At 36.2% G+C, this 27,940-nt stretch overlaps 1 protein-coding gene across 8 annotated transcripts; it reads right to left on the bottom strand.

Annotated features, from left to right (window-relative positions):
• Positions 1–18,193: 18,193 nt before the first annotated feature.
• LOC132610692 (uncharacterized) lies at positions 18,194–24,442 on the bottom strand. Of its 8 annotated transcripts, XR_009571270.1 has the most exons (16): positions 24,044–24,435; positions 23,842–23,872; positions 23,396–23,463; positions 22,858–22,897; positions 22,685–22,734; positions 22,078–22,260; positions 21,816–21,972; positions 21,142–21,467; positions 20,903–21,028; positions 20,696–20,817; positions 20,485–20,576; positions 20,323–20,414; positions 19,498–19,631; positions 19,012–19,103; positions 18,789–18,862; positions 18,194–18,717 (listed from the first exon to the last, which is right to left on the bottom strand). XR_009571270.1 is itself a non-coding variant. In XM_060325047.1 (15 exons), exons 1-14 carry the CDS (start codon positions 24,083–24,085, stop codon positions 19,037–19,039), a joined length of 1,527 nt encoding a protein of 508 aa, XP_060181030.1. In that variant the 5' UTR covers positions 24,086–24,438; the 3' UTR covers positions 18,194–18,862; positions 19,012–19,036. The 8 variants fall into 8 exon arrangements, 7 of the variants coding, with proteins under 7 accessions (XP_060181030.1, XP_060181026.1, XP_060181029.1 ...); XM_060325047.1 differs by having other exon boundaries at positions 18,194–18,862; positions 20,488–20,576; positions 24,044–24,438; XM_060325043.1 differs by having other exon boundaries at positions 18,194–18,862; positions 24,044–24,434.
• Positions 24,443–27,940: the final 3,498 nt, after the last annotated feature.

Genomic DNA, 27,940 nt, shown 5'->3' with positions numbered 1-27,940 from the left:
AAGTAGAGTCAACAAGTTGTCAAACAAATGTAAGCGATCATATAATAACGCGCCCTAATATGCATGTGACCTCTTTGTGCCAGAGGTGGGCCTAACGTTGTTTGAAGGGTAAAGTGTGCCATAATATGTCATCCCGTTGCTTTGATTAATTAAACAGGTTCTATTTCTCAAAAATAAAGTACAAAATAATGTAATATTTATTACATGTCAAATGAATACAACATAAAGTGTTTCCTAATTTAAATAAAATAAATAAAATTCCTATGCCTAACTTCCAGCTCCATTTGCGGTGCCCTTGATCTTCGTCATTTATTGTACTCTGATGCAAATGCATACCTGTCATAGAAACGTTAGTCATTCCCTCCTTCCTAAAGTTTAATTAATTAGAGCAAATAGTCAATATTTAGGCACAGTTATCCTTCAAATATGCACATAAAGTATGGTTGGTGTCACTCGGGGTTGTGAACCCGCTTAGACGTTTGGGTAAAGTCATCTAATGGGCTTAATACACCAAGGGTATTAAACCTCCTAGGACATGAAATGTATGCTCTTAATAAAAGGTGTTTGTTTAGCTCTATCCTAGGTTGACTAGGAGTGGGTTTACTAGACGCAAAGTTCCCGAGCGGACAACTCGAGTGAGAAGGCTACGCGGTCCCCGTTATTCGAGCACCCCGCGCATACGCCAACTCTCTTAAAATTTGGATTCTACGAAAGAAATTTGCGGGTGCGCAAAACACACCTCGCGTGTACGTGTGATAGTGTGAGTTTCCAGAAGTGGAAAAAATATGAACGGAATGACAATTTATCAAAGCAGTAACACGTAAACAGTTTATATCGAACAAACAGTTTATATCAAACAAACAATTAATAGCATGTAAAAAACAGTTAACAAATAAATAAAGTAATCAAAATAAGCACACAAAGCCTATTTAAACTAAGTCCGTTATGGTTAGAACCTAGGTAGGTTCCCCAGCAGAGTCGCCAAGCTGTTACACCCCATTTTTACCCGGAGGTTAAAGTAGAAGTATGACGTATTGGAGATTCCTGTTTTTGTTTTGTTTAAGGAGTTGCCACCTAATTATTTACGGTGAATTAGGACACCTAAAGTTTATTAAAGTTATGTTTAAAGTTAACTCTGTTTAAGGTCTGCGAAACTTAAGATTCTAGGTAAGGGTTCAATTAATCTAAAGGGAAGGTATTAGGCATCCTTTAAGACCCATTAACAATGGTTAACCGACCGGACTTATGTTATTTAATTAAGCCTAAATGTAGATGTAAATATTTAAATATTTAAGAAAATACCTTCTAAGTATTGCTAAAGTTATTTAAAGTGAAACTTGTAGAAAATAATAGTTGCATAAAAGAGTTTAGTTACAAATGAACTAAAAAAAAACAGAATGTGTAATGTTTATATGTTTTGGAGAAAATGACTAACAAATTTAAAAGAGTTGTTTAATAAAGTTTTATAGAAAGACTATTAGTTCAGCGTATATTGTGCGAAGGTTTTTTTTTAAAAACAAATATGTATTTCAAGTGCTGGACAGGAACTAAAGTGAAAAAAGTTATCCGTTGAAACTAATTTGCTTTTTATTTCTTAGAATAAACTAACGTTAGTGTAAAATTTGTGACGCTTTAAACTTCTAAAATAGTAAGCATAAATTATGATTCCCTTAGCCACAAGATGTAGTCATGCTATTTTGAAAAATCAATTACTCAAATAAATGTTATAGATACTATAAATAGTTTTAAAAATAGAAGTAAATGTAATTTGTGGAATTAACTACCCATTACTAAACTAAAACCCTTAATGTTACTAAAGTTTATCTTAATTAACAAGCACAAATGTTAGTCATACACTACATGTTAAATGTACACAGAAATAAAAATAGAAGGATAGATATAATATAAATGGGCTTGGCCCATTTGGATTGCTGCGATCCGTTTGCAGCTGGGCTTCAGCCCAGTAACAGTTTTTATGTGTTGTTGCTGTTGTCGCGCCTATTGGGCTTCGGCCCAGATTTTATTTCCTGGTTTGGCTGCTACTATATGGGGGCTGACTCGAGGAATGTTACGTTGGGCCTTTAACCCAACATCGGATGCGGAAGATGACGAATCCCTTGGACTCGTGCTCGATAGTCATGCATTAAAATGAAGGAAAAGAATTAGCATCCATTCAGATGAATCAACCAAAACTAGATAACAAAACACTGAAAGGCAAAACAAACATGCTGGAAGTCCAAACTAAACATTTTTAATGAAAAACAAATAATGAAACTCAATGTGTTGAAGGGGAGGCATTATGTTTCTATAATGGGCTGAACAGTTTTAGCACAAGAGATAAACTAAACCAGCTAAAAAAAAACGACAACAACCAACCGAAACTAAAATGTAATCTGCATAAAAAATTCTCGCTTCTATCAAATACCCGTCACAATATAGGGACTGAGTTTTGATTCAGGCTTTTGTCAAACAGGTAGATAGTCAATAACAGCGCGCAACAAAGATGGTCCATGGGAGAGGAGATACTTAAGCTAATGTAGCATCAATTTCTTTCAAAATAACAGGGGGCAGCAAGACCAAATAACAGAAGAAACGAGTAAAACAGTTTCAGTAACTTACGCTTATCAGGTATATTCTACTGTATATATCATAATGCATACATGATGTCTCCTATTCCTGTAATAAACACCTACCAGTTTCATAGCATACGACGATACCTAATCAATATTTCAGTTTAATTGCCCACAGGAGTCAACAGGCAACAACACACAAATCATTTTGTAATGCAAGCATAGGGACAATAGTCACTAGATCCTTTCATATTTAGGATGCATAGCACTGATTTATCTTAATACCTACCTTGTCAAGCTAGTTTAATTTATCGCAAAACAGTGACGAATGATAATACATACTTCGAATTCTTGATTTCTTTAAACCCCCATTTAGCCAACCCAGCAAAATGCAGCAAACTATATTGTACAGACAATCCCAACAGTCCATGGACCCATAGTTGAAGCTAGATCAAATTCATCATTGTTTCGAACAAGCAAACAGACATGTGATAATGCATAGTATATTTGTCATCGTAGGCAATGCGAGATGTGTTAATAGATACTGTTAGCCACAGATAGGGAATTAAGCAAATAGGACTGAACATGGACAAACTGTAAGACAATATTTTTTGTTGTCGAATTCCTATATACAAGATCTAAACCCCAAAATGAACCCTGAATACAGCCATATTATACTACTAATACATAACAGCGACAAAATCAAATCAGAGAAAAAAACAATCGACATGTCATATAACCATTTCATCGTATCTAACCCAAGCAGATACATACATATCGGTGTATATTACTTGAACAAATAGAGTAAAAGAGAGACAATGCTGGCCTGTTCTAATCATATAAGTAATATACCTAAGATATACACACAGTGGTGTGTATATCAGATGTATATCGAATGTATATCTTTTCCTTGTCTTGATAACCCACTGTATATCCTATGTATATGCGGTTTCAAATATGTCTTAAGTCCTGGAAATTCATTCTTAAGCAACAATAGACATCTTTCAAATTTATTTAGCATAGGTATCCGTCATAACTTCGAATTAATCTAGCCTTGAAATTTATTTTTTCTAGCTTCAGATGATTTCTCTGTTTTGTGTCTAAAAGGAAGCAGCTGAAGAACACTGAACATAATAAGAGGCAAGAAACAGCGTATATATTTTAGTTCTCCTCAGCATATCATATGCAGTTAATGGAAAGAAAAGAACAAAGGGGCTTTATACTCACCAAAAAGCAATCAACCAACTGTCCTAGAGGGTTTATATTAGGCATGTTATGCACTAGAAAACTAGGAATAATAAAAATCAGACCAGAACCAAAAGAAGCAGCGCAGTAGGAGATGTATACAACAGTCAAAGTTACCAGTTTAGACATCAAGAAACAGGATACCATATATTAACAGCAAGACTCGTTTTCATATAAATAAGAAAAGGATAAACTAGTTCCATAGTTCAAATCGGCTTTAGCTAATCTATTCCAAGTAACAAAAAGAGGCAGAACTGAGAATAGAGTCATATTTCAGGCCAAACTTAGATGAAAAGAAAGAACTAGTCTGTTTAAACAAAGAGGAAATCGAGAAAGGAAAACAAATCGTTTCATGCCCATGTTATTAAAAGAGAACCTATTTTTAAGAAAGAAACAATAACCTTAAAAACAAATAAATATTAAACCTCAATATTCTTAACAAACATTCAATCCTTTCAGGATTCCAAAGGTTCAAGTTATTCGAAACAAAGAAACAAGAACTAAAAACAGTTTAGTCGAAAGCTGGGGGTCATGATCTGATTATTTCATTGCAAACTAACATACGGATGAGTGCAGGCAAAAACCAACGAAGCCAAATTCTTCTCCACATAAATTCTTTACACTATTGATGCTCCTATCTCAAGACATTCAGACCAATATCAGCTGACCTTCTCATATAGACAGGAACATGAAGGGGTATTATCATTAAAACTTGATACTGGTGGCCCTCAACAACCAACACATTATCCATAAACTTACACAAAAGAAGGAAACTTTATCCACCCGGTAATAATCAACATGCTTAGTAACCAACTACTCTAGCACATACAATCCCATTAAGGCAAACTAACTATATGATACAGTTCCGGTATCTCGGCAAACTGGACTGGACTAAGCAATACCCTCCACATTATTGAAGTTTAAACTAGTCATGTTTTCATAATTACGAGTCGATATAGAATTATGATTCAGCTAACAGAACCAACATAACATTTCTAAGCTACTCCAATATCCAACAAGATCTATGGACTATACCAATAGCGTGTTAAATCGTACTAACTTCATGTAAACAAGTTATAGGTGTCTGAACCAATTAAAACTGAGCATAAGCGAGTGTCAATGAACTCCCAAGGGTTATGCTAACCCACAACAGACTTGAGCAATTAAAATATCTAATCCGAGCCCAGGTTAATCTATGCAATCGTCAACCACCAATAACTTAACAATAATAATTAAACCTAAAACAAACTTATTAAGACTGACTGTATATTAATCTAAACAAACACAAATATACAAACATACGAACACAGGCACTGAATTAAAAGCGTGATGCTAAGGAGGAAGGTTTACCTTTTTGTGGTACAGTGAATGGGGCGTCGAGGCCTCGAATCTACACTTGAACTCGAACGAACCCGAAAACAGAACGGAATTTAAACAAAAATCCCAGATTTAGAGTAGGTAAAGCAGAAATGTTGAGGGTAGTAAAGTATCCCTTTTTTTGATGAATCAAACCAGATATTAAAAAAAACAGAGAGTAGGGATTCCTTTTTCTTCGAAAACGTTGAGTCCTCCCCCAAAACTGAATAATCCCCCCCCCCCCCCCCCCGCAAAATCTGTTTCAAAAATCCCCTTTTATAGAAAAGAGAGGGGAGCGTATAGGCGTGGGGGACAAAGGAGACAGAGAAGACAGAGGCGTGGGGGAACAAGGGGAAGTGGAGAGGAGCGTGAGGAGGGAGACGAAGGAGTGGGGTCGTCGGTGAGTGGGGAGGAGCGTGGTGGCGATGATGCTGATGAAAGGGAGAGAGGGAAAGGGAAAAGGAAAGAGAAAGAAAAGAAAAGAAAGAGAAAGGATTTAGGGTAAAAATAAGGGATTGGCTTGGACCGGGTCGGGTCATGGTAATTTTTTTTTTTGCTGGACCGGGTAAAAGGGTAGTGGGCTGCATTATTTTGGGTAGGGGAATGACGTGGGCTGGTCTGAAATATTGGGGTAAATTAATTAGAGTATGGGCTAATAATTTAGCTGAAAAGAAATTGTTCCTTCCTCCGCTATTTTAATTATTTTTGGGTTTCTAATTTAGTAAGTAGTACAACATAGACTGTGTAAAGACAATAAATAATTTATATGTAGAAAAATAAATATTTTACAAAGTGTTGTCTTGTAATTAATTTAACGATTCCAAACCCGAAAACGAAATGATGACTAACCGTTTAAAATTTATGATAAAGTAATGCTCATAATGTTGAAAATAAAAGTAATGATATTAATAGTAGTAGCAATAAAATATTGTGAAAAAATAAAGTATTTAGCTCGTCAGTAAATTTAAAAAAAAAACCGAGTAAATTAAATAAAAGAGGGACAAAATTGGGTGTCAACAGATGCCCCTCTTCGACCGGAGATGATGTAAGAATCTTCGGGCGAAGAAGTTGACGTAGTAGCCAATTTTGTTCCGACCGACAAATATGAATTTTAGAAAATATGGGTTAGGAGAATTGGTGGAAAATATTATGAAGGCAGAAGGAATTGTGGTCGAACCTGTTGAGCGAATGTTATTTATGAATTTATAACTTTGCAAGGGTTGGGGACAGGTGACGAGAATGGAACATATGCTTATAGCCTCCTAATTATAAATGTGGTGCACAACACACCCATAAGTAGGACTCTACTAGACACGATGTAAATTCTTCAAAAAATGCCCCAGTGTTGAGTTATGGACACACTGGGGATGTAGATAGGAATATGAGATTGTGAAAAGAGTAGATTTAATAGAGTTTTAGCGGAGGATGTGAAAGAGAAGTTAACCTACGTATCACGTGGTTGTGGACATAGGCGGAATTGAGTTCGAGAGTAGATCCGTGACCTTTGCTTGTGAGTTTGATATTCCTCTTCAGCAAATTTGCCCCAGTTCACTGCGTAAGATAAAGTTCCACGTTGTGTTGCGTCTATGCAGGTTGTACTTTCTGCCGAAACTGAAATTCATGTCAAAATTTGTAATAAAGTTAAAAAATGTAAAACTAAAAAGTGTGAAATGATAGTAAATATGATTGGGGAAATGAAAAATGAAGCCGTGTGGCTAATGTTGTCTCTGGTTGTCTTCAGGGACTTGAATGAATGCGCGATGCGTATGCTGAGGATGTGATAATATCTCTAGTTGCATTTGAAGATGATAGTGATAAGGTCTCCGGCTGTCTTCCGGGACTCGATGATAACTGATATCTGCGAATTTTAAGGTAAATTCATTAAAGTGGTAAAGTAGATGATGAAATAAAGGAATGAAGTAAGGAGTAAAATAAGTGTATAGCCGTTTGGCTTTATGCAGGTGAGGCCGTGTAGCCATGCGATGTCTCCGGTTGTCTTCGGGGACTTGATGATATGTCTCCGGTTGTCTTCGGGGACTTGATGCTATGTCTCCGGTTGTCTTCGGGGACTTGATGATATGTCTCCGGTTGTTTTCGGAGGCTTAATGATATGTCTCCGGTTGTTTTCGGGGACTTGATGCTACGTCTCCGGTTGTTTTCGGGGACTTGATGCTATGTCTCCGGTTGTCTTCGGGGACTTGATGCTACGTCTCCGGTTGTTTTTGGGGACTTGATGCTACGTCTGTAAAATTCAAGATAAAAATGTGAATTCTTATTTTAGGGTAGAATGACCCAATATGTCCTATTTTAGGGTGGACGAACCCAAGTATCCTATTTTAGGGTGGAAGAACCCGATATCCTATTTTAGGGTGGAAGAACCCAATATGTCCTATTTTAGGGTGGACGAACCCAAGTATCCTATTTTAGGGTGGAAGAACCCAATATGTCCTATTTTAGGGTGGACGAACCCAAATATCTTATTTTAGGGTGGAAGAACCCAATAGGTCCCGATTGTTTTCGAGGACATGATGCATATGCCGTGTGAGGCATTTAAAGAAATGATATCATATTAAAGGCGGACGAGCCTAAAATGTCCTATTAAAGGCGGACGAGCCTAAAGTGTCCTATTAAAGGCGGACGCGGACGAGCCTAAAGTGTCCTATTAAAGGCGGACGATCCTAAATGCTGTGCATTTGTGAATAATAATATTGTCCCTTTGCAGGGCATTTGAAAATAATAATGCAATGTGATGCGGTGCCTTTGCAGTGCGGGCATTTGAAAGCAGTAGTGCATATGCAGTGCGGTGCCTTTGAAGAAATGATGTCCTATTAAAGGCGGACGAGCCTAAAATGTCCTATTAAAGGCGGGCGAGCCTAAAGTGTGTAGTTATCCTCGGAGTGTGATATTGATGCCTCCAGCTGTCTTCGGAGACTTAACAATGATTCCTGCAAAGTTCAGAGTAAAATGGTTAAAGCTGGTAAAGCATATGATAAAGTAATTGATAAAGTATGGATTAGAGTGATAGAATAGTCGTTTGGCTGATGATGTTTGACGGTATCGTGACAGGCTGAATTGATGGCACGTAATCCTGATTTGATTCGTCTTTAACCTGCAAACAGGTATATTTGTTGATGAAGTCATAAAGTTGTCGTGATAAAAATAAAATTGAAGATAGAGTTAGAAATAAAGCCGTTTGGCTTTTAAGGCGAGGCCATAATGGGCCAGATGATGCTTTTCGGTCGTGATTGATAGACTTGACTGTTGATCTCGCGGTTTTAGGTTCCTGCACTCAAAGAAAAATTCTTAGTTTGGGAGGGGGGAAGTTGATTCGTGTTGACTCGAAGCTTGACGTTGTCGGCGCTCCATTTGTCTTGTTTGTTTGGATCTTGTGATCTCCGTTCAAGCCTCGGTAGATGGACAGTAGTGAAATAATTGAAAGAAAGTATTTCATTTGAAAGGTAGGTATGTAAGTATATGTATAAGGAAATGTAACTATATATATATAAGTTGTGTAGATGTATGTATGTAAGGAAAGATATATATGTAAATGTATATATATGTAAGTTGTAAAATATTCTGCCAACTTCAGATTGTGACACTTCTAAAGTAATTGGTCTATAATACTTCCTGTCTGATAGCCTAAATATTGTCGATGTCCAACCGTTCTTTCGTCTATATCTTTTCAAAATATGCCCCAGTTTTGGGTTCAAAAGGGTATGCTAAACTTATGTTGTGGTGTGACCGAACCTTATATAGGTTGCCTACGTATCCTTCCAGGGAATCAGGTCAGAACGTAGTTCGTAAGGTATATAAGAATGGTTTAAAATTTTCTAATAAGGGACCGAACCTGATCTGGATTTCCTATGTATCCCGCCATGGGAATCAGGTCAGCGTAGTTCGGTTATGTAAATGGCTAAAGGTTTGTAGGATTTCCATCTAAATATGATTGACCTGTATGTTGATAGTCTACGAATCCCGCCGAGGGAATCAGGCCCTATGTAGTTTTCTTTGTACAAGGATTTTCTGTTATAGCGCAACCGAACCCTATGTGGGCTGCCTACGTATCCCGCCACGGGAATCAGATCAGCGTAGTTCGTACGGTTGTTAAAGGAAGGGTTGCAAACTAGGCTGTCTAATCTAATATTGTCTTTCAATGTCTTCTTGACTTGCTAGCTTTTAGGCTTATGTCATCACCTATCGGCTATTTCAATTTCTTTCGAATGGAATCTTGTCTTGTCCCCTAGTTTTCTTTGTTACTCTCTCAGGATGTATATTGTCTTCATCTCATGTCATAATCCTAGAGTTGGCAGATTTGATAAATAAAGTACAAAATAGCAATAGATGATTAAGAAAGATCAGAAATGCATTTATAGATTTTGCAATTAAGTTTCAAAAGATGAGGCAAAGCAACAAAAGTCTTGAGCATGATTCAAACCTCAATTTTAAAATCGTGCTATTTCAAAAGTTTTCTATATGTTCAAACTACCAAGACTCCTAGAGTAAGAATCCAATTCTTCAAAGTCTCTCCTGGTTTTGCACCCTGGGTGGTTGGTGTCTCAGTGTTGTGAGTAGTTGTAGCAGCAATCTTCACTAGCACTTGTTTTTGGATCATTCCCACAGGCGCAACGAACGTTGATGACATGCCTCTCTCCATCTTTTCCAATTGGCGCAACGGCCTCCTTCCGATTCTTAACTTTTCGATAATTATCATGTTCACGTTGGTGTTTTCGTGAGTAGGCAAAGGGATGGGGATCCATATCGGGTCGAGCTCCAGTGAGCTGGATCGCTCCTTCCTTAATCAAGGTTTCGATTTTGTTTTTGAGGCCATAGCAATCCTCAGTGGCATGCCCAGGAACTCCAGAATGATATGCACAATGCTTGGAACTATCAAACCATTTTGGAATAGGATTGAGAATTTTCCCTTCTATAGGTTGTACCACGCCTGCCACTTTCAGTCTTTCAAATAGTTGAGCCAAAGGTTCAGCGAACCGAGTGTAATTACGGGTGTTTTTTGGAACAGGGTTTGGACGGACTTTATGTGTGGTATGTGGTCGATTTTGGTAAGTGGGAGCTTGAACAGGCGGGTTTTGATAGTGAGGTACTCGAGGTTGGTAGTAGTTTGCTTGGGCGTTGTAGACAGGGTAAGGGAATAGTGGAACTTGGTAGGGTTCGGCGTAGTGGTAAGGATAGAAAAGCTGTTGTGGATGGTCAGAGTATGTAATGGCTTGGTTTAGAGGAGTAATTGTAGGTGGTGGGTTAGTGTTGATGGGTAAAGGAATGTAAGGAGTATGACCTAGTGATTGATTTGGTGGGTTGACGGGTGGTGGGTCAGGAGTAGCATAGGTAGTGTAGGTGGGTGGTTGATTTTGTGGAGGGGTGTAGATGGGCGATGGATTTGGTGGATTTGCGAGGGTGATTGGAGGTAAGTTGTTGTTGATAGGTGCATTGTTTTGTGGAGGAAAATGTTCAGGAACTGAAGGTTCAAGTGATGGAAAATGAGGCGGGTTTGATGCGACGTTCCTAGGTTCAGGAGGCGAACTTTGGAGTGTAACAGATGAGTTGGTCATGTTTTTAACCTGATTCAGTTCTCTGCGTAGACCCTCAATTTCTTGAGTTAGGCGGGCGATATGTTCATCCCGTTGGATAGTAGTGCTATGTTCAGAAGTCTCAGGGGGATCATTAGAAACCATGATGTTTTCCGGACCAGTTGAAATAGGTGCGGCTGGATCAGACGTAACATTTGCCTTTCCTTGAACAACCCAGCTGCGTTGAGGTAACGATGATGTTTTTGATCTTGTGATGTAAGGATGGTCGGCCATTGAGTGTCAACACGAATCAACTCTCTTTTTTTGGGAATAAGATAAAAGAAACATACAGTATAAACGATGTTAGTCTCACGAACATATCTAGGTAAAGTCATGATCACGTAAAGTCAAGTAAGGCATGTAGCAAATAATTTATCAAGTAGAGTCAACAAGTTGTCAAACAAATGTAAGCGATCATATAATAACGCGCCCTAATATGCATGTGACCTCTTTGTGCCAGAGGTGGGCCTAACGTTGTTTGAAGGGTAAAGTGTGCCATAATATGTCATCCCGTTGCTTTGATTAATTAAACAGGTTCTATTTCTCAAAAATAAAGTACAAAATAATGTAATATTTATTACATGTCAAATGAATACAACATAAAGTGTTTCCTAATTTAAATAAAATAAATAAAATTCCTATGCCTAACTTCCAGCTCCATTTGCGGTGCCCTTGATCTTCGTCATTTATTGTACTCTGATGCAAATGCATACCTGTCATAGAAACGTTAGTCATTCCCTCCTTCCTAAAGTTTAATTAATTAGAGCAAATAGTCAATATTTAGGCACAGTTATCCTTCAAATATGCACATAAAGTATGGTTGGTGTCACTCGGGGTTGTGAACCCGCTTAGACGTTTGGGTAAAGTCATCTAATGGGCTTAATACACCAAGGGTATTAAACCTCCTAGGACATGAAATGTATGCTCTTAATAAAAGGTGTTTGTTTAGCTCTATCCTAGGTTGACTAGGAGTGGGTTTACTAGACGCAAAGTTCCCGAGCGGACAACTCGAGTGAGAAGGCTACGCGGTCCCCGTTATTCGAGCACCCCGCGCATACGCCAACTCTCTTAAAATTTGGATTCTACGAAAGAAATTTGCGGGTGCGCAAAACACACCTCGCGTGTACGTGTGATAGTGTGAGTTTCCAGAAGTGGAAAAAATATGAACGGAATGACAATTTATCAAAGCAGTAACACGTAAACAGTTTATATCGAACAAACAGTTTATATCAAACAAACAATTAATAGCATGTAAAAAACAGTTAACAAATAAATAAAGTAATCAAAATAAGCACACAAAGCCTATTTAAACTAAGTCCGTTATGGTTAGAACCTAGGTAGGTTCCCCAGCAGAGTCGCCAAGCTGTTACACCCCATTTTTACCCGGAGGTTAAAGTAGAAGTATGACGTATTGGAGATTCCTGTTTTTGTTTTGTTTAAGGAGTTGCCACCTAATTATTTACGGTGAATTAGGACACCTAAAGTTTATTAAAGTTATGTTTAAAGTTAACTCTGTTTAAGGTCTGCGAAACTTAAGATTCTAGGTAAGGGTTCAATTAATCTAAAGGGAAGGTATTAGGCATCCTTTAAGACCCATTAACAATGGTTAACCGACCGGACTTATGTTATTTAATTAAGCCTAAATGTAGATGTAAATATTTAAATATTTAAGAAAATACCTTCTAAGTATTGCTAAAGTTATTTAAAGTGAAACTTGTAGAAAATAATAGTTGCATAAAAGAGTTTAGTTACAAATGAACTAAAAAAAAACAGAATGTGTAATGTTTATATGTTTTGGAGAAAATGACTAACAAATTTAAAAGAGTTGTTTAATAAAGTTTTATAGAAAGACTATTAGTTCAGCGTATATTGTGCGAAGGTTTTTTTTTAAAAACAAATATGTATTTCAAGTGCTGGACAGGAACTAAAGTGAAAAAAGTTATCCGTTGAAACTAATTTGCTTTTTATTTCTTAGAATAAACTAACGTTAGTGTAAAATTTGTGACGCTTTAAACTTCTAAAATAGTAAGCATAAATTATGATTCCCTTAGCCACAAGATGTAGTCATGCTATTTTGAAAAATCAATTACTCAAATAAATGTTATAGATACTATAAATAGTTTTAAAAATAGAAGTAAATGTAATTTGTGGAATTAACTACCCATTACTAAACTAAAACCCTTAATGTTACTAAAGTTTATCTTAATTAACAAGCACAAATGTTAGTCATACACTACATGTTAAATGTACACAGAAATAAAAATAGAAGGATAGATATAATATAAATGGGCTTGGCCCATTTGGATTGCTGCGATCCGTTTGCAGCTGGGCTTCAGCCCAGTAACAGTTTTTATGTGTTGTTGCTGTTGTCGCGCCTATTGGGCTTCGGCCCAGATTTTATTTCCTGGTTTGGCTGCTACTATATGGGGGCTGACTCGAGGAATGTTACGTTGGGCCTTTAACCCAACATCGGATGCGGAAGATGACGAATCCCTTGGACTCGTGCTCGATAGTCATGCATTAAAATGAAGGAAAAGAATTAGCATCCATTCAGATGAATCAACCAAAACTAGATAACAAAACACTGAAAGGCAAAACAAACATGCTGGAAGTCCAAACTAAACATTTTTAATGAAAAACAAATAATGAAACTCAATGTGTTGAAGGGGAGGCATTATGTTTCTATAATGGGCTGAACAGTTTTAGCACAAGAGATAAACTAAACCAGCTAAAAAAAAACGACAACAACCAACCGAAACTAAAATGTAATCTGCATAAAAAATTCTCGCTTCTATCAAATACCCGTCACAATATAGGGACTGAGTTTTGATTCAGGCTTTTGTCAAACAGGTAGATAGTCAATAACAGCGCGCAACAAAGATGGTCCATGGGAGAGGAGATACTTAAGCTAATGTAGCATCAATTTCTTTCAAAATAACAGGGGGCAGCAAGACCAAATAACAGAAGAAACGAGTAAAACAGTTTCAGTAACTTACGCTTATCAGGTATATTCTACTGTATATATCATAATGCATACATGATGTCTCCTATTCCTGTAATAAACACCTACCAGTTTCATAGCATACGACGATACCTAATCAATATTTCAGTTTAATTGCCCACAGGAGTCAACAGGCAACAACACACAAATCATTTTGTAATGCAAGCATAGGGACAATAGTCACTAGATCCTTTCATATTTAGGATGCATAGCACTGATTTATCTTAATACCTACCTTGTCAAGCTAGTTTAATTTATCGCAAAACAGTGACGAATGATAATACATACTTCGAATTCTTGATTTCTTTAAACCCCCATTTAGCCAACCCAGCAAAATGCAGCAAACTATATTGTACAGACAATCCCAACAGTCCATGGACCCATAGTTGAAGCTAGATCAAATTCATCATTGTTTCGAACAAGCAAACAGACATGTGATAATGCATAGTATATTTGTCATCGTAGGCAATGCGAGATGTGTTAATAGATACTGTTAGCCACAGATAGGGAATTAAGCAAATAGGACTGAACATGGACAAACTGTAAGACAATATTTTTTGTTGTCGAATTCCTATATACAAGATCTAAACCCCAAAATGAACCCTGAATACAGCCATATTATACTACTAATACATAACAGCGACAAAATCAAATCAGAGAAAAAAACAATCGACATGTCATATAACCATTTCATCGTATCTAACCCAAGCAGATACATACATATCGGTGTATATTACTTGAACAAATAGAGTAAAAGAGAGACAATGCTGGCCTGTTCTAATCATATAAGTAATATACCTAAGATATACACACAGTGGTGTGTATATCAGATGTATATCGAATGTATATCTTTTCCTTGTCTTGATAACCCACTGTATATCCTATGTATATGCGGTTTCAAATATGTCTTAAGTCCTGGAAATTCATTCTTAAGCAACAATAGACATCTTTCAAATTTATTTAGCATAGGTATCCGTCATAACTTCGAATTAATCTAGCCTTGAAATTTATTTTTTCTAGCTTCAGATGATTTCTCTGTTTTGTGTCTAAAAGGAAGCAGCTGAAGAACACTGAACATAATAAGAGGCAAGAAACAGCGTATATATTTTAGTTCTCCTCAGCATATCATATGCAGTTAATGGAAAGAAAAGAACAAAGGGGCTTTATACTCACCAAAAAGCAATCAACCAACTGTCCTAGAGGGTTTATATTAGGCATGTTATGCACTAGAAAACTAGGAATAATAAAAATCAGACCAGAACCAAAAGAAGCAGCGCAGTAGGAGATGTATACAACAGTCAAAGTTACCAGTTTAGACATCAAGAAACAGGATACCATATATTAACAGCAAGACTCGTTTTCATATAAATAAGAAAAGGATAAACTAGTTCCATAGTTCAAATCGGCTTTAGCTAATCTATTCCAAGTAACAAAAAGAGGCAGAACTGAGAATAGAGTCATATTTCAGGCCAAACTTAGATGAAAAGAAAGAACTAGTCTGTTTAAACAAAGAGGAAATCGAGAAAGGAAAACAAATCGTTTCATGCCCATGTTATTAAAAGAGAACCTATTTTTAAGAAAGAAACAATAACCTTAAAAACAAATAAATATTAAACCTCAATATTCTTAACAAACATTCAATCCTTTCAGGATTCCAAAGGTTCAAGTTATTCGAAACAAAGAAACAAGAACTAAAAACAGTTTAGTCGAAAGCTGGGGGTCATGATCTGATTATTTCATTGCAAACTAACATACGGATGAGTGCAGGCAAAAACCAACGAAGCCAAATTCTTCTCCACATAAATTCTTTACACTATTGATGCTCCTATCTCAAGACATTCAGACCAATATCAGCTGACCTTCTCATATAGACAGGAACATGAAGGGGTATTATCATTAAAACTTGATACTGGTGGCCCTCAACAACCAACACATTATCCATAAACTTACACAAAAGAAGGAAACTTTATCCACCCGGTAATAATCAACATGCTTAGTAACCAACTACTCTAGCACATACAATCCCATTAAGGCAAACTAACTATATGATACAGTTCCGGTATCTCGGCAAACTGGACTGGACTAAGCAATACCTCCACATTATTGAAGTTTAAACTAGTCATGTTTTCATAATTACGAGTCGATATAGAATTATGATTCAGCTAACAGAACCAACATAACATTTCTAAGCTACTCCAATATCCAACAAGATCTATGGACTATACCAATAGCGTGTTAAATCGTACTAACTTCATGTAAACAAGTTATAGGTGTCTGAACCAATTAAAACTGAGCATAAGCGAGTGTCAATGAACTCCCAAGGGTTATGCTAACCCACAACAGACTTGAGCAATTAAAATATCTAATCCGAGCCCAGGTTAATCTATGCAATCGTCAACCACCAATAACTTAACAATAATAATTAAACCTAAAACAAACTTATTAAGACTGACTGTATATTAATCTAAACAAACACAAATATACAAACATACGAACACAGGCACTGAATTAAAAGCGTGATGCTAAGGAGGAAGGTTTACCTTTTTGTGGTACAGTGAATGGGGCGTCGAGGCCTCGAATCTACACTTGAACTCGAACGAACCCGAAAACAGAACGGAATTTAAACAAAAATCCCAGATTTAGAGTAGGTAAAGCAGAAATGTTGAGGGTAGTAAAGTATCCCTTTTTTTGATGAATCAAACCAGATATTAAAAAAAACAGAGAGTAGGGATTCCTTTTTCTTCGAAAACGTTGAGTCCTCCTTCTAAGAAATAAAAAGCAAATTAGTTTCAACGGATAACTTTTTTCACTTTAGTTCCTGTCCAGCACTTGAAATACATATTTGTTTTTAAAAAAAAAAACCTTCGCACAATATACGCTGAACTAATAGTCTTTCTATAAAACTTTATTAAATAACTCTTTTAAATTTGTTAGTCATTTTCTCCAAAACATATAAACATTACACATTCTGTGTTTTTTTAGTTCATTTGTTACTAAACTCTTTTTTGCAACTATTATTTTCTACAAGTTTCACTTTAAATAACTTTAGCAATACTTACAAGGTATTTTCTTAAATATTTAAATATTTACATCTACATTTAGCCTTAATTAAATAACATAAGTCCGGTCGGTTAACCATTGTTAATGGGTCTTAAAGGATGCCTAATACCTTCCCTTTAGACTAATTGAACCCTTACCTAGAATCTTAAGTTTCGCAGACCTTAAACAGAGTTAACTTTAAACATAACTTTAATAAACTTTAGGTGTCCTAATTCACCGTAAATAATTAGGTGGCGACTCCTTAAACAAAACAAAAACAGGAATCTCCAATACGTCATACTTCTACTTTAACCTCCGGGTAAAAATGGGGTGTGACAGTTTCCACTATGTGACGTACTAGTGCGAAACTAATCTTCTTCAAATTGGACATCTGGGAAGGAGGGTCTTTTGTAATAATTCTTTTTCGTAGAATATCTTGGGTTAATAGTTAACTTATGAATTTCTTTGTCATTAGTACTTAAAGTTTTAACTCCACTAGTACTAGTTTTCTTTGAAGTCTTTGCTTCAGATATTTTTAACTGTTTATTAATTTTATCAAGAAAATCTTCTTCAAGATTAAACTTATCAGGTAATTGTGGGAATTTTTCTTTAGAAAATTCTGGGAGTTTAAATATTGAATGTTTCTCCAAATTAGTACTAGTTGTAGTTTTTGAAGGAGCTACTTGTTTATTAGTATCTTTTACTAATTGATTTGATACTACATGTAATAACTTATTTGTATAACTACTTTGCTGAATCAATTTGTTAATGTCCTTAGTTTTAGGATCACTATTAATATTGGTTCCTTCTCTTTTAAAAGGGGTTGCAGTAATTATTTCTTTTCCTACTTGAATAAAGATTTCCTCTAATAGTAGAATAGTTGATTCGACTATCCCTTTGGCCTTTGTGTGCCATTTGTTGACTAACATAGACAAAGATTCCTTTTGATTTGGAATTTGTCCTGTTAATTCAAATCATTTGAAGAATTTTATATTACTCTTATACCTAGTTATGTCACTAATCCAATTAGTTTTGAAATCTATCCTAGCTTCAAAGCTATAGGTATCCATGTGCCAAAACCAGATCTTTTAGCCTTAGATAAAGAAATGAAAAGTCCAAGGAACAAAAAGAGTTTATTTTAATGAAGTTGCAAACTAGTTTATGGCAGAAAATTAGTATAATGAAGTTTATTTTAAAGTTGACAAACAAGTTGGATATTACAGATTGACTACTTCAAACTATAACACGTAGAAGATTTTAGTTATACAGAATAGAAGTGAAGGTGGGGAAACTTCAACACTTAATTTGCTACAGGCTATAATTCGAGCTAGCCACTGTAATTTGCTAAAATTTTGTGTGAGACTGAGATTGGGTAATAACTCCAACTGCAACAAGTATGGGAGGTGTGGAAACTTCAACACTTATTAGTTCGTTCCTCTTAGAAGTGTAATAATCAATTCTATGCTATCTATATAAACTAACTGGCTGACAGTATTGTTCAAACCAACAGAACAAGTAACAATGCACAAAAGTAAAGCCAGAATGTCCTCCAAATGCCAAGATGCATTTTGACCTGCTGCTTGCTTATTCCTCCTCATTGGAAATTAGATAATAGAATATCCTGGTGTTAATCACAGGCCAAATTTACTTGATTTTACTGTTTATGCAACTCAAGGCCCTTAGACCAAGCTGGTCTTGCCCGGATATCCGCACAGCAAGCTCTTAAATGAGGACAAGAATTAAAGACATCCTTGGATTTAGTTCCCATCAAGCAGTGTATAACTTGGACATGGTGCAACATTGCCAGGGTGAAGCTGTCTCCTCCCGAGTATTTTCGTTCCCTCAGTCTCACCTAGTATACATCAATAATCCTTCCAAGTTTGTCTTCATTTTCTGCTCGAGCAGCATTGTCTGTCGCTGTCTGGAAGCAACAGGATCAATTTCTGTTGACTCAAACACCATCCACAGAGACATGATGGCCATTTTATTTACCTTTCTACATACGTGTGGGAAATTTATCGGGTAAGATATGTCATGAGCCCGCATTTTCAAATTGGTAAAGTGACCTGATTACATTCATACATTCAGCAGTAGTTTTGGGTGAAATTCGTGGCAAAAAAGGCTAAAATATACGTCTATATTATACTCTATTTGGAAAATACAGGGCAAGCGCAAAGTACAACAATAAAGTTATCTCTAGAAACCTTGCCATTACCTTGGTATAAAATGTGATCCAAAGACTAAATCTGAGAGAAATATGCACATAAAATGATGGCCTCATCTTTCTCATTCACATGTACCTCCTTCCTGCACCAGCAAAAGTAACCGTGAAAAAACCCACTTAGCATCAATTAAGCAATGCAAGAAAGTTTAGTAAAAGGTACAGCTTTTACCAACTTGAAGACATTGGCATATGCACATCCACAATGGTTAAAGGAATAATTTACAAGGACAAAGCCAGAACTTTCCTCCGAACTAGGAGGGGCCAAAATCAATCTAGCTTTGTCTGCTTGTTTGTTTTGGTTTGCTTCGCTACTACCAAAAAGGTGTTATAGGCATTTCAACCATAATAGTTTAGGTTGGGTGCCAAAGGCCATCTTACTCAAACCGGTATCAAAAAAATTGAATTATGCCAACCATACAAATATAGTACTCCAGTAACAAATATCAGGGACAAAAAAAATATTTAAGCTGCTCCTACCAAGGCTGATGTATGCGGATAACATTGCCTATTTCAAGCTCGACATCTTTACAGACTCTTGAGCTAAAAATGATAGTTAACTTCCTTCCACCAGTACCCTTTCTTTTTTGAGGATTGCTCAGGCACTCAGAACCCTGCAAAGAAACATAAAATTGTAGATAGCATTCACCCAACACCACAAATCTATTCTATTTAACCAATGAAACCTTCAAACCAGCCAGTCTAGGAATAAACAGTTAATAAAATATTTGAACCCACTTATCATTCTTAAAAATTCCCATACAAAGAAATGACTAACCAGATGGTATGAACTTCTTTCTTTCCCTTCTAGACCCTACGCGCTCGGGGAATGGGTACTGATTAGTTGAGTTCACTTTTTTCCTTTCTTCTAATGTATTTAAACACAAACGTAAACCTATATATTTCAATTTATTCAATCTGCATACAGATATTCTTCCACTACAAACAATGTCCATGGATTGTAAGCGACCAGTGAATGCTAAACTCATGGTTAGACATTTGGATCATGGGCATGTTCTGACCCTAAATTTGCATGCTTCTTTGTGAACTTAAATTTTTAAGTGTCAAAACACCAATGATCTAAATATATACTCCCTCATCCCAAAAGGATTTTCACCTCTTCTTATTGGAGTTTATAAATTAATCACTTCTTTATATATCATGTTATGTTTATATGATTTCCAAAATGAAATTTTGAGTAGACAGACCTTCAAAAGTTGAAAGGAGCATTGTATCCTCAATAAAGTAGACGTACTCATATTCTTAACCTCTGTTTAGCATACATACAATAATTAGTTCAAGTACCTCTTCATCTCCATGTAAAGCACAAAAACAAACACTCAGCTTGGCCTCGAAAGAACTTGACAAAATTCTCACATCAATGAAGCTTTCTGCACCTGAAATAACAGCAGAGGAGAGGGTCAGAAACAAGCAAGAGGACAGAAGATACAGAGTTTGGACTTTTACCACTTGAAGCATCATGTGTTTGTAACTTCTCCAAGAAATATGTATCTCTGTCTTTTTCACATTGCATCACATGCTGCAACCTTCCAGATAACCTGCATGGCTTGCCAATATGAGAAAAGATGAAATTTCAAGACTATTTTTCTGTTTCTTCTGTTCCTAGAAAACATGCAGAATATGCTCATAACTGACACATTCTAGTTCCATAACTAACCCGAATTGCTTAGGCCTTGCAATAGATAGCCTCTCATTCGTAGGTACAGCTCCTAATGCTAGATGAAATTGGTCAGCCATGCTCCTCTGAGGTATAGCAGACTTCTGAATCTGGGAAATTTTCTGAAGCAAAAACAAAGGCATTGAGAGAACTACCTATGGCAACTGATTGCTATGATAAAACAGTAAAAGATTAACTACTTATTACATCCTCATCACTAGATGGGTCACTATCTAGTGCCTCAGGTTGATCACCATTGATCATGTTTCTGTCACCGAGAAGCAATAAGTTGCTCTTCCGTAACCGTGATCCTTGTTTTCTTGTTTGCAGCTGCTGGATAAAGAATGATTCTTACATTCAAAGCATAACTGAAATCGTAAAAATGGTAATACAGAAGTGCTACTAAGATCTTTAAGAAAAGAGATCTGGAGAAGAAGAAAGCAAACCATTTTAGAATTGCCTCGTGGTAGGGAACTTGTATGCTGAAAGTGATCCAGAAACTCAGCCATGGAATGCTCATTTGGATCAGGTACAACTGCTACTTCAGATGGCACCAAACTCTCCTCAAAATGTTGTATTTCATTTTCACCAAAATTCTCCAATAAGTCATCCAGTGACTCCATATTTTTTCTTTGCATGTCTAATTCTACGTTTAGGGGAAGAACCGATAAGGGAGTGCTGGTTTCACAACTTTCATGGACAACCAAAGCAAAATCTTTCTTCTGTGGCCGGGATTGGAACAAAAACTTGGGCTTAGCTTTGCCCCGGCTTCCTGCAGTAGATAGCAAAAATCATTTCAAAATTACAGCTTGAAAACTCAATCACAGATCTCAAATAAAGAAAAAGAGCCATAAGAGATGTAAGATTTGAGGATTCAATATTGAGGAATCCATTTCTTTTCTATTTTACTTGGAGTCCATGAGCTCTTGTTCCTGAGAAGCACCATTATACACATGTTATGCTAGTTAGTGACAGCCTAGTCCGAGACAACTAAACCAGCTACAATGAACGAGGCTTGATTAAGACCATTCATCTCACAGTTGAGTTGACGGCATGGCATCATCAGTATCAAGACAAAGGATGCAAAATAGGGGAATGAAGTCAACAGATGTACTAATACCTTTATATGATCTGTTCAAATTTGATGAAACACCGTACAACGATGAACACCCAGCTTCTCTATTCAAGCAAACTCCTGATTTGAGATCTGCGCTTACTTTAGGCATTGTGCTTTTACCATCTCTTTTTAAATTTCCGTCAGTAGAAGGCCCCATCTGCTAGATAGTTTAACCTCCAAAGAGCACTTAGTTTCGTTGAACACAACATTAGGTATTCAAGTTTAGTGACATTGATTTTGTAGGCATAGAGTTCTGCAGTCATACCTCATCATCAGAGATAATTTCCTCTTCTGAATTACAAGTGGATGTCATTCTAGTAACGTGACAAAATTCATCATCTAAGGACAACGTCATCCAATGATCATTTTTGTTGATGAAGTCACCATTCTGACTCTTAAAAAAAGGAACTTCATCGTCCTCGTCTTTGCATAAGTCTGTTTGCCTCTGCTGACAAAAATGCAACCGGAACTGTAAGAGGAGTTTGTCACTTGGACCTCCTATTGTTTATTACTTTTGTGTACAGCTACTTAGTAATTTATGGCTTTTGCGGATGGGATAAACATTGCGACAGTACATGCCCCCCCCCCCCTCCCCAAAAACCCCCCAGTTACTAGGCTCTGTTCCTTAAACTGGAGGATTCCAGATAAACAGGAGGAGAAGCTTCTTCTTGAACTCCCCATCAAAAAGGCAATTTCCATGTTGAATTCTTAACCACCATGACCCATTAAAGTCAACTAGGAACTCTTTGAGAAATATTTAGCCCAACAAAAAAAAAAAAGAGGAAAAAGAGGAAAAGAAAAGGACCAAAGGAACAACAGAAAGAAGAAATGAAGGTAGAGTGAGAAAAAAGGAGGTGGATTCAAACCAATACCAGCTGATGAGAATTCATTTTGTCAGTTGCATGATGAAGTCTTTTGACATCTGCAGAAGATTAACATGGATAACTTCCAAATGTCCTTATCTCTTTCTCCTTTGTGTGTGTCTGTTGGAGGGAAAATTCAAGTGGAGGAGTCGGCCGCCAGATAAAAGTTTCATTGAGCTTACCTGTGAGCATTTCGAGCTGGGAAAGGACTCCTATACGTCCCTGACAAACAAGAAACGTCAGACTTAAAGAATCCATGAGCAAATTCATATGTACAAAATAAGGGGGCAAATTGCCATAACTAGAAAATTTGTGCAGTAAACATGCCCGAAATTGTGAATAAACACTTTACAGTTTATCTCACAACTACTATTTAATTGCTAGCTATCTAAGCCCAAACATAAATCTTACCCCTCCAAGGAATTATCAATTTTGTTTTTCACCATATAATATACAAGACAAATCTGTCAAAACATTATAAGAGGAAGCAGTACTTTAACAATCAATCAGCCAACTAGATTAGTTCGGGTTAGGTATATGACTCCTCTATACCCATTCCTCTACTTCAGGCCCATTTTCACTATAATACTAAGCAAATTGTCCTAAATTAAAGATAACGCAGGGGTTCTTTAGAAAAATCGCAGAAGGCAGCTGGTGTTTTAACTAGAAAAAATGATAGAAATGTGAAAATGTAAGTAACAAAATTCAAGAGGCATGTACCTTGTTTCCTGAGGGTCCACTAAGACAATCGTCATTTGTCAGCCATTTGTCATCCATATCTTCCTCTTCTGGTAATTTCAAACAAAGCAAAACAGATTCAATTAGAACAAACAATCTAAGCTAGGTTTATTATTGGGCATAAGACATAGAATAGACACCTTAACTTGGCCTCAACTCGCAGGTAAACACCCCAACTTTGAGAATGCCTGCACTTGATTTAAGTTGGCCCCGTAAACACCAGCCATACTATGTGGCATTTCACGTGAGTTACACATGGCATTCCACGTGTGTTTACAGTGCCAGCTTAAACTAAGTTGAGGTGTTTAGATGTGCATTTCTGAAAGTTGGGGCGTTTACTTGCCAGTTGAGGCCAAGTTAAGGTGTCTATTCTATGTATTATTATGCCTTTATTATTAGGAAGATTTGTTTCAAGGAGGAGGAGATACCGGAAAAACTCTGGTCCGAGTCTTGCTTTTCCTAAATTATGATTGGGGCAAATCAGTTTAAATTTATGGAGAAAAAAAAAAATGAATCATTAAACAGTAACACAAAATTGGCATACGTAAATTACAATAATCACCGATTTTGAGCTGAATAGCGGAAATAGAAGCAAAGGATTAAATTAAGGTTGGAAGAAATGTGGAATACCTGAATATAAACCCTAGTCGCAGCTGAGCCTTCCTTTTCCATAGCTGGTAACTGGCAAAGACGCAATTTTGCGGAGCTAATTGGGGCAGGGTGGCGGGAAGTTAAGACTGAGGAGTAGAGCTGAACTATACAATCTAGTGTGGTAGCATTTTTTTTTTTTTTTTTTTTTTACTGTGTGGTGTGTTAAAGCCAACTAGTGAAAGAAATTTTATTGAGAACGCCAAAATGGCCAAAAGTAGCCTCAAACTATTTAAAACAGAGCACGTATACTCTGTTCCATATTGGTACCAAACGATCCCTTGCCTTCTAACAAAGGGACCACAATACCCTCAGGTTTAACCGACTGCCACGAAAATTGACTAAGCAGTCCGTCGTGCCAAAAAAAAAAAAAAACTCATCCGCTTGACCCATGGTAGAGTTAAAGACCCTCATTTCACACTTTTTAAACTTAGAAAATTACGGGAAGAGAGATTTCAAAAGTTGGGTTTGATTGGGCTACGGTTTCGAAGATTTTTGGAGTTTGGTCATTGGATTTTGTCTCCATTACGTAAGTTCTTTCCTATTTTAGCATCTAAATCATTATTTGTTTTGTTTTACTAGGATTCTAAGTATTTTCGTATTTAGTTGAGCTGTGTGGTTAGGATTTAGGATTTGTATATTTCCGTTAAATGATTGATATAGGGATTGATATTTCTTTTTTACTTGAGTTAAAACACTACTAGTATTTCTACATGGGGATGAGTTAGTTTTTTTATTTTTTATTTTGTGGATTTTGTCTTGTGTTTCGGGGTCCAATTCTATTGTTTTGTGGCCTTTATTGAATATTTTAATTGCAATGTGAATAATTTATGTGAGTGTTATCTTGGTTTTTTACATGTGAAGGTGTATTGCATTATGTGAATATGAATGTGTGTGTTTTATGTCCACTTTTCTATTGTTTAGTATTATCTTAGCAGTTGAGAAGTCCATAACCCCTATTTTTTATGTTGTAAATAACATGTGGCCCCCTTTATGTTTTTGCTTTCTTTTCGTATAGATTCTCTAAAGTGCTTATTTTATTGATGTGCGGCCCTTTATGTCTGTTTTTGTGTGTTTTCTAGACAATTCAATATGAAAGATCTGTATGTTAATCTTTTGTTTCACCGTGAGGGTGAATGGATTAGGAAACCTCAACTAGTATATGATAAGAATTATGTTTCTTTTATGAGAGTCATTGATTCATATCTCATAATCTTGAATGAGATGGGAAAGGAGTTTACAAAAGTTTTAAGATTTACAAAAGTCACGTAACTAGTTGTGAAATGTCATCTGCGAAACATTACATGGTAGTGGTATCAGAGCAAGGTTATCGACACCTCAAGGCTAGTTTATTTTAGATGAGACCAATTTGGCAGTAATGAATAATTTTGTTTTAGAAATTTGACTAAAGTGCTACTTCATTTGAAAATAAATTTTCAACATTTTTCTACTGCATTTTATTTTTAACAAAAACTTATTTTTAAACATGACAAACAACAACATCTCTTTGAATGCCCTACAAATCTTCACTAATAAAAATTATCAAATTTGGTTAGTGAAGATAAAATTTAATCTTGAAACGTATCTATAAAGTCCTTGGTTTTCTTTTTAATTTTCATGATTTCTTAAATTTCGAGTTACCGATAAAAAGAATTTATGACCAAATCTTTTACCGGCTAAAGTTGTCAACAATGGATAAGCTATAAATTTTTCGTTCTTTTCTGCTGTGAAATGTATAGATTATATTTCAAAAAGTTGTTTAAAAAATGAAGAAAAAAAAACATAATAATATGGGCACAATACAAAGAGTAGCCAGAGAAAAGGCTATTTGAGAAATCAACCAAAATCAAGTTGACAAATACACAAGTAACCATTCTGGGATTTTTTTTTTTTTTACGATTAGCCGAAATTGTGAAAAATTTAAAATATTGCCGCCTTCGGATCAGACACGCGAGTCTGAAGTTTCTAACTTCAAATCTCGTGTCCGTATTTGAACCTACTTCAAGCACAAATTTAGTGATATGCTTTAAAAATCTCAAAACTTCATTGTCGGCCATTAAAAATGTGAAAGATGACAAGATCAATCTACTTGATTTGTTTTTTTTTTTTGTTTTTTTTTACTATTGGTTATCAAGAATCATTTATGTCGGTGTGTGGATGTTTTGTTTCAAATTTCAGGTCATTTGAAGTAGATTATGGGTGAGTTTTATTTTTATATATATCATATTTGGAATTGAAGACTTAAAGAATAATTTGTTGAACAATACGATAAATCATGACTATCTGACGAGATTTGTGAACAATTAACAAGACATGTAGTATGCAGATAACACAAAGTCATACCAATCCAAATTTTTGTGAACATAATGAACAAGCACCAAGTCTTACCAATTAGGTAGGATTTCAGGTTAATTCAACAAGACATATTGTAAATGGTTACAAGTAAGTTTTGACAACCCGATATGATTTGAAAACAACTCAACACACATAAGTCATGACAATATGCTAGGACTCCAAAGTACTTGCATAACACACGTTGTAAATAGTTACAAGTAAGCGTTGAAGATCCGACATGTCTTGTGAATAATTGAATAGCTCAGAAAATCTTTTCAATCTAATAGAACTGCAGGGTAATTAAACCATGTTGTAAACAACTACAAGTAAGTGTTCAATCAGTTTTCAAAATAAGGAACAAAATCTAAACAACAACGCGCAACTAGCCTATTTATGCAAATCACCAATTGCAAGCGGCTACCGGTTCCATTCGATAAAAAACAAGACATAGTGACTACTGGGCCAAGTAGAAGCTTTCACAGCACGGGCAATTCGCAAAATTGCCCTTCTTTTGGGGTGGTCTTTAAATTTTGCCCCTCATATTTGCGGTCTTTAAATTTTGCCCCTCATATTTGTGGTCTTTAAGTTTTGTCCTTAGCTTAGATACCTGAGGTTCTGGGTTCGAACCCCCGCTCAGGCATAAAATAAAAAATAATTTCGCAAGGCAGGGTTGGAGGGAGTGTATGCCGGATCCGGCATAAAGTCCTTAAGGAAAAACTAAAGTTACGCTGGAGGGGGCATAACTTTTCCTCAAGGCAGAGTTTTAGTTATGCCTTATGGGACAAAACTTTTCCATAAGGAACTATGCCTTATGGGGCAGACTTTTAATTAAGGCATAACCAAAAGTATGCCTCATAAGGCAGAATTTTTCCTTAAGGCAAACTTTTAGTGTTGCCTTAATGAAAAGTTCCGCCTTATGGGGCATACTTTTAGTTATATTTTATGGGGCACACTTTTAGTTAAGGCATAACTAAAAGTATGCCCCATAAGGCGGAACTTTTCCTTAAGGCATAATTAAAAGTTTGCCTTGAAAAGTAAAAAAAATAAAATATATGTCTCAAAGCAAAGTCTACCCCCTCCGGCATAACTTTAGTTTTTCCTTAAGGATTGTATGCCGGATCCGGCATAAAGTCCTTAAGGAAAAACTAAAATTATGCCAGAGGGGGCATAACTTTTCCTCAAGGCATAGTTTTAGTTATGCCTTATGGGACAAAACTTTTCCATAAGGAACTATGCCTTATGGGGCAGACTTTTAATTAAGGCATAACCAAAAGTATGCCTCATAAGGCAGAATTTTTCCTTAAGACAAACTTTTAGTGTTGCCTTAATGAAAAGTTCCGCCTTATGGGCATACTTTTAGTTATATTTTATGGGGCACACTTTTAGTTAAGGCATAACTAAAAGTATGCCCCATAAGACGGAACTTTTCCTTAAGGCATAATTAAAAGTCTGCCTTGAAAAGTAAAAAAACTAAAATATATGTCTCAAAGCAAAGTCTACCCCCTCCGGCATAACTTTAGTTTTTCCTTAAGGATTGTATGCCGG

Source organism: Lycium barbarum, chromosome 9, assembly GCF_019175385.1.
Source record: "Lycium barbarum isolate Lr01 chromosome 9, ASM1917538v2, whole genome shotgun sequence".
Lineage (NCBI taxonomy): Eukaryota > Viridiplantae > Streptophyta > Magnoliopsida > Solanales > Solanaceae > Lycium > Lycium barbarum.
Note: the sequence above shows the minus strand (reverse complement) of the source record. Positions and strands in the feature narration are given on the sequence as shown.

Excerpts from the sequence above, each read along its gene's own strand:
- LOC132610692 (XM_060325043.1), bottom strand. The coding sequence starts at position 24,085 with ATGGAAAAGGAAGGCTCAGCTGCGACTAGGGTTTATATTCAG. Across the intron at positions 23,873-24,043 it reads CGACTAGGGTTTATATTCAG|GAAAAGCAAGACTCGGACCA; the intron begins GTATTCCACATT and ends ATCATAATTTAG. Across the intron at positions 22,735-22,857 it reads CCAGCTCGAAATGCTCACAG|ATGTCAAAAGACTTCATCAT; the intron begins GTAAGCTCAATG and ends AATCTTCTGCAG.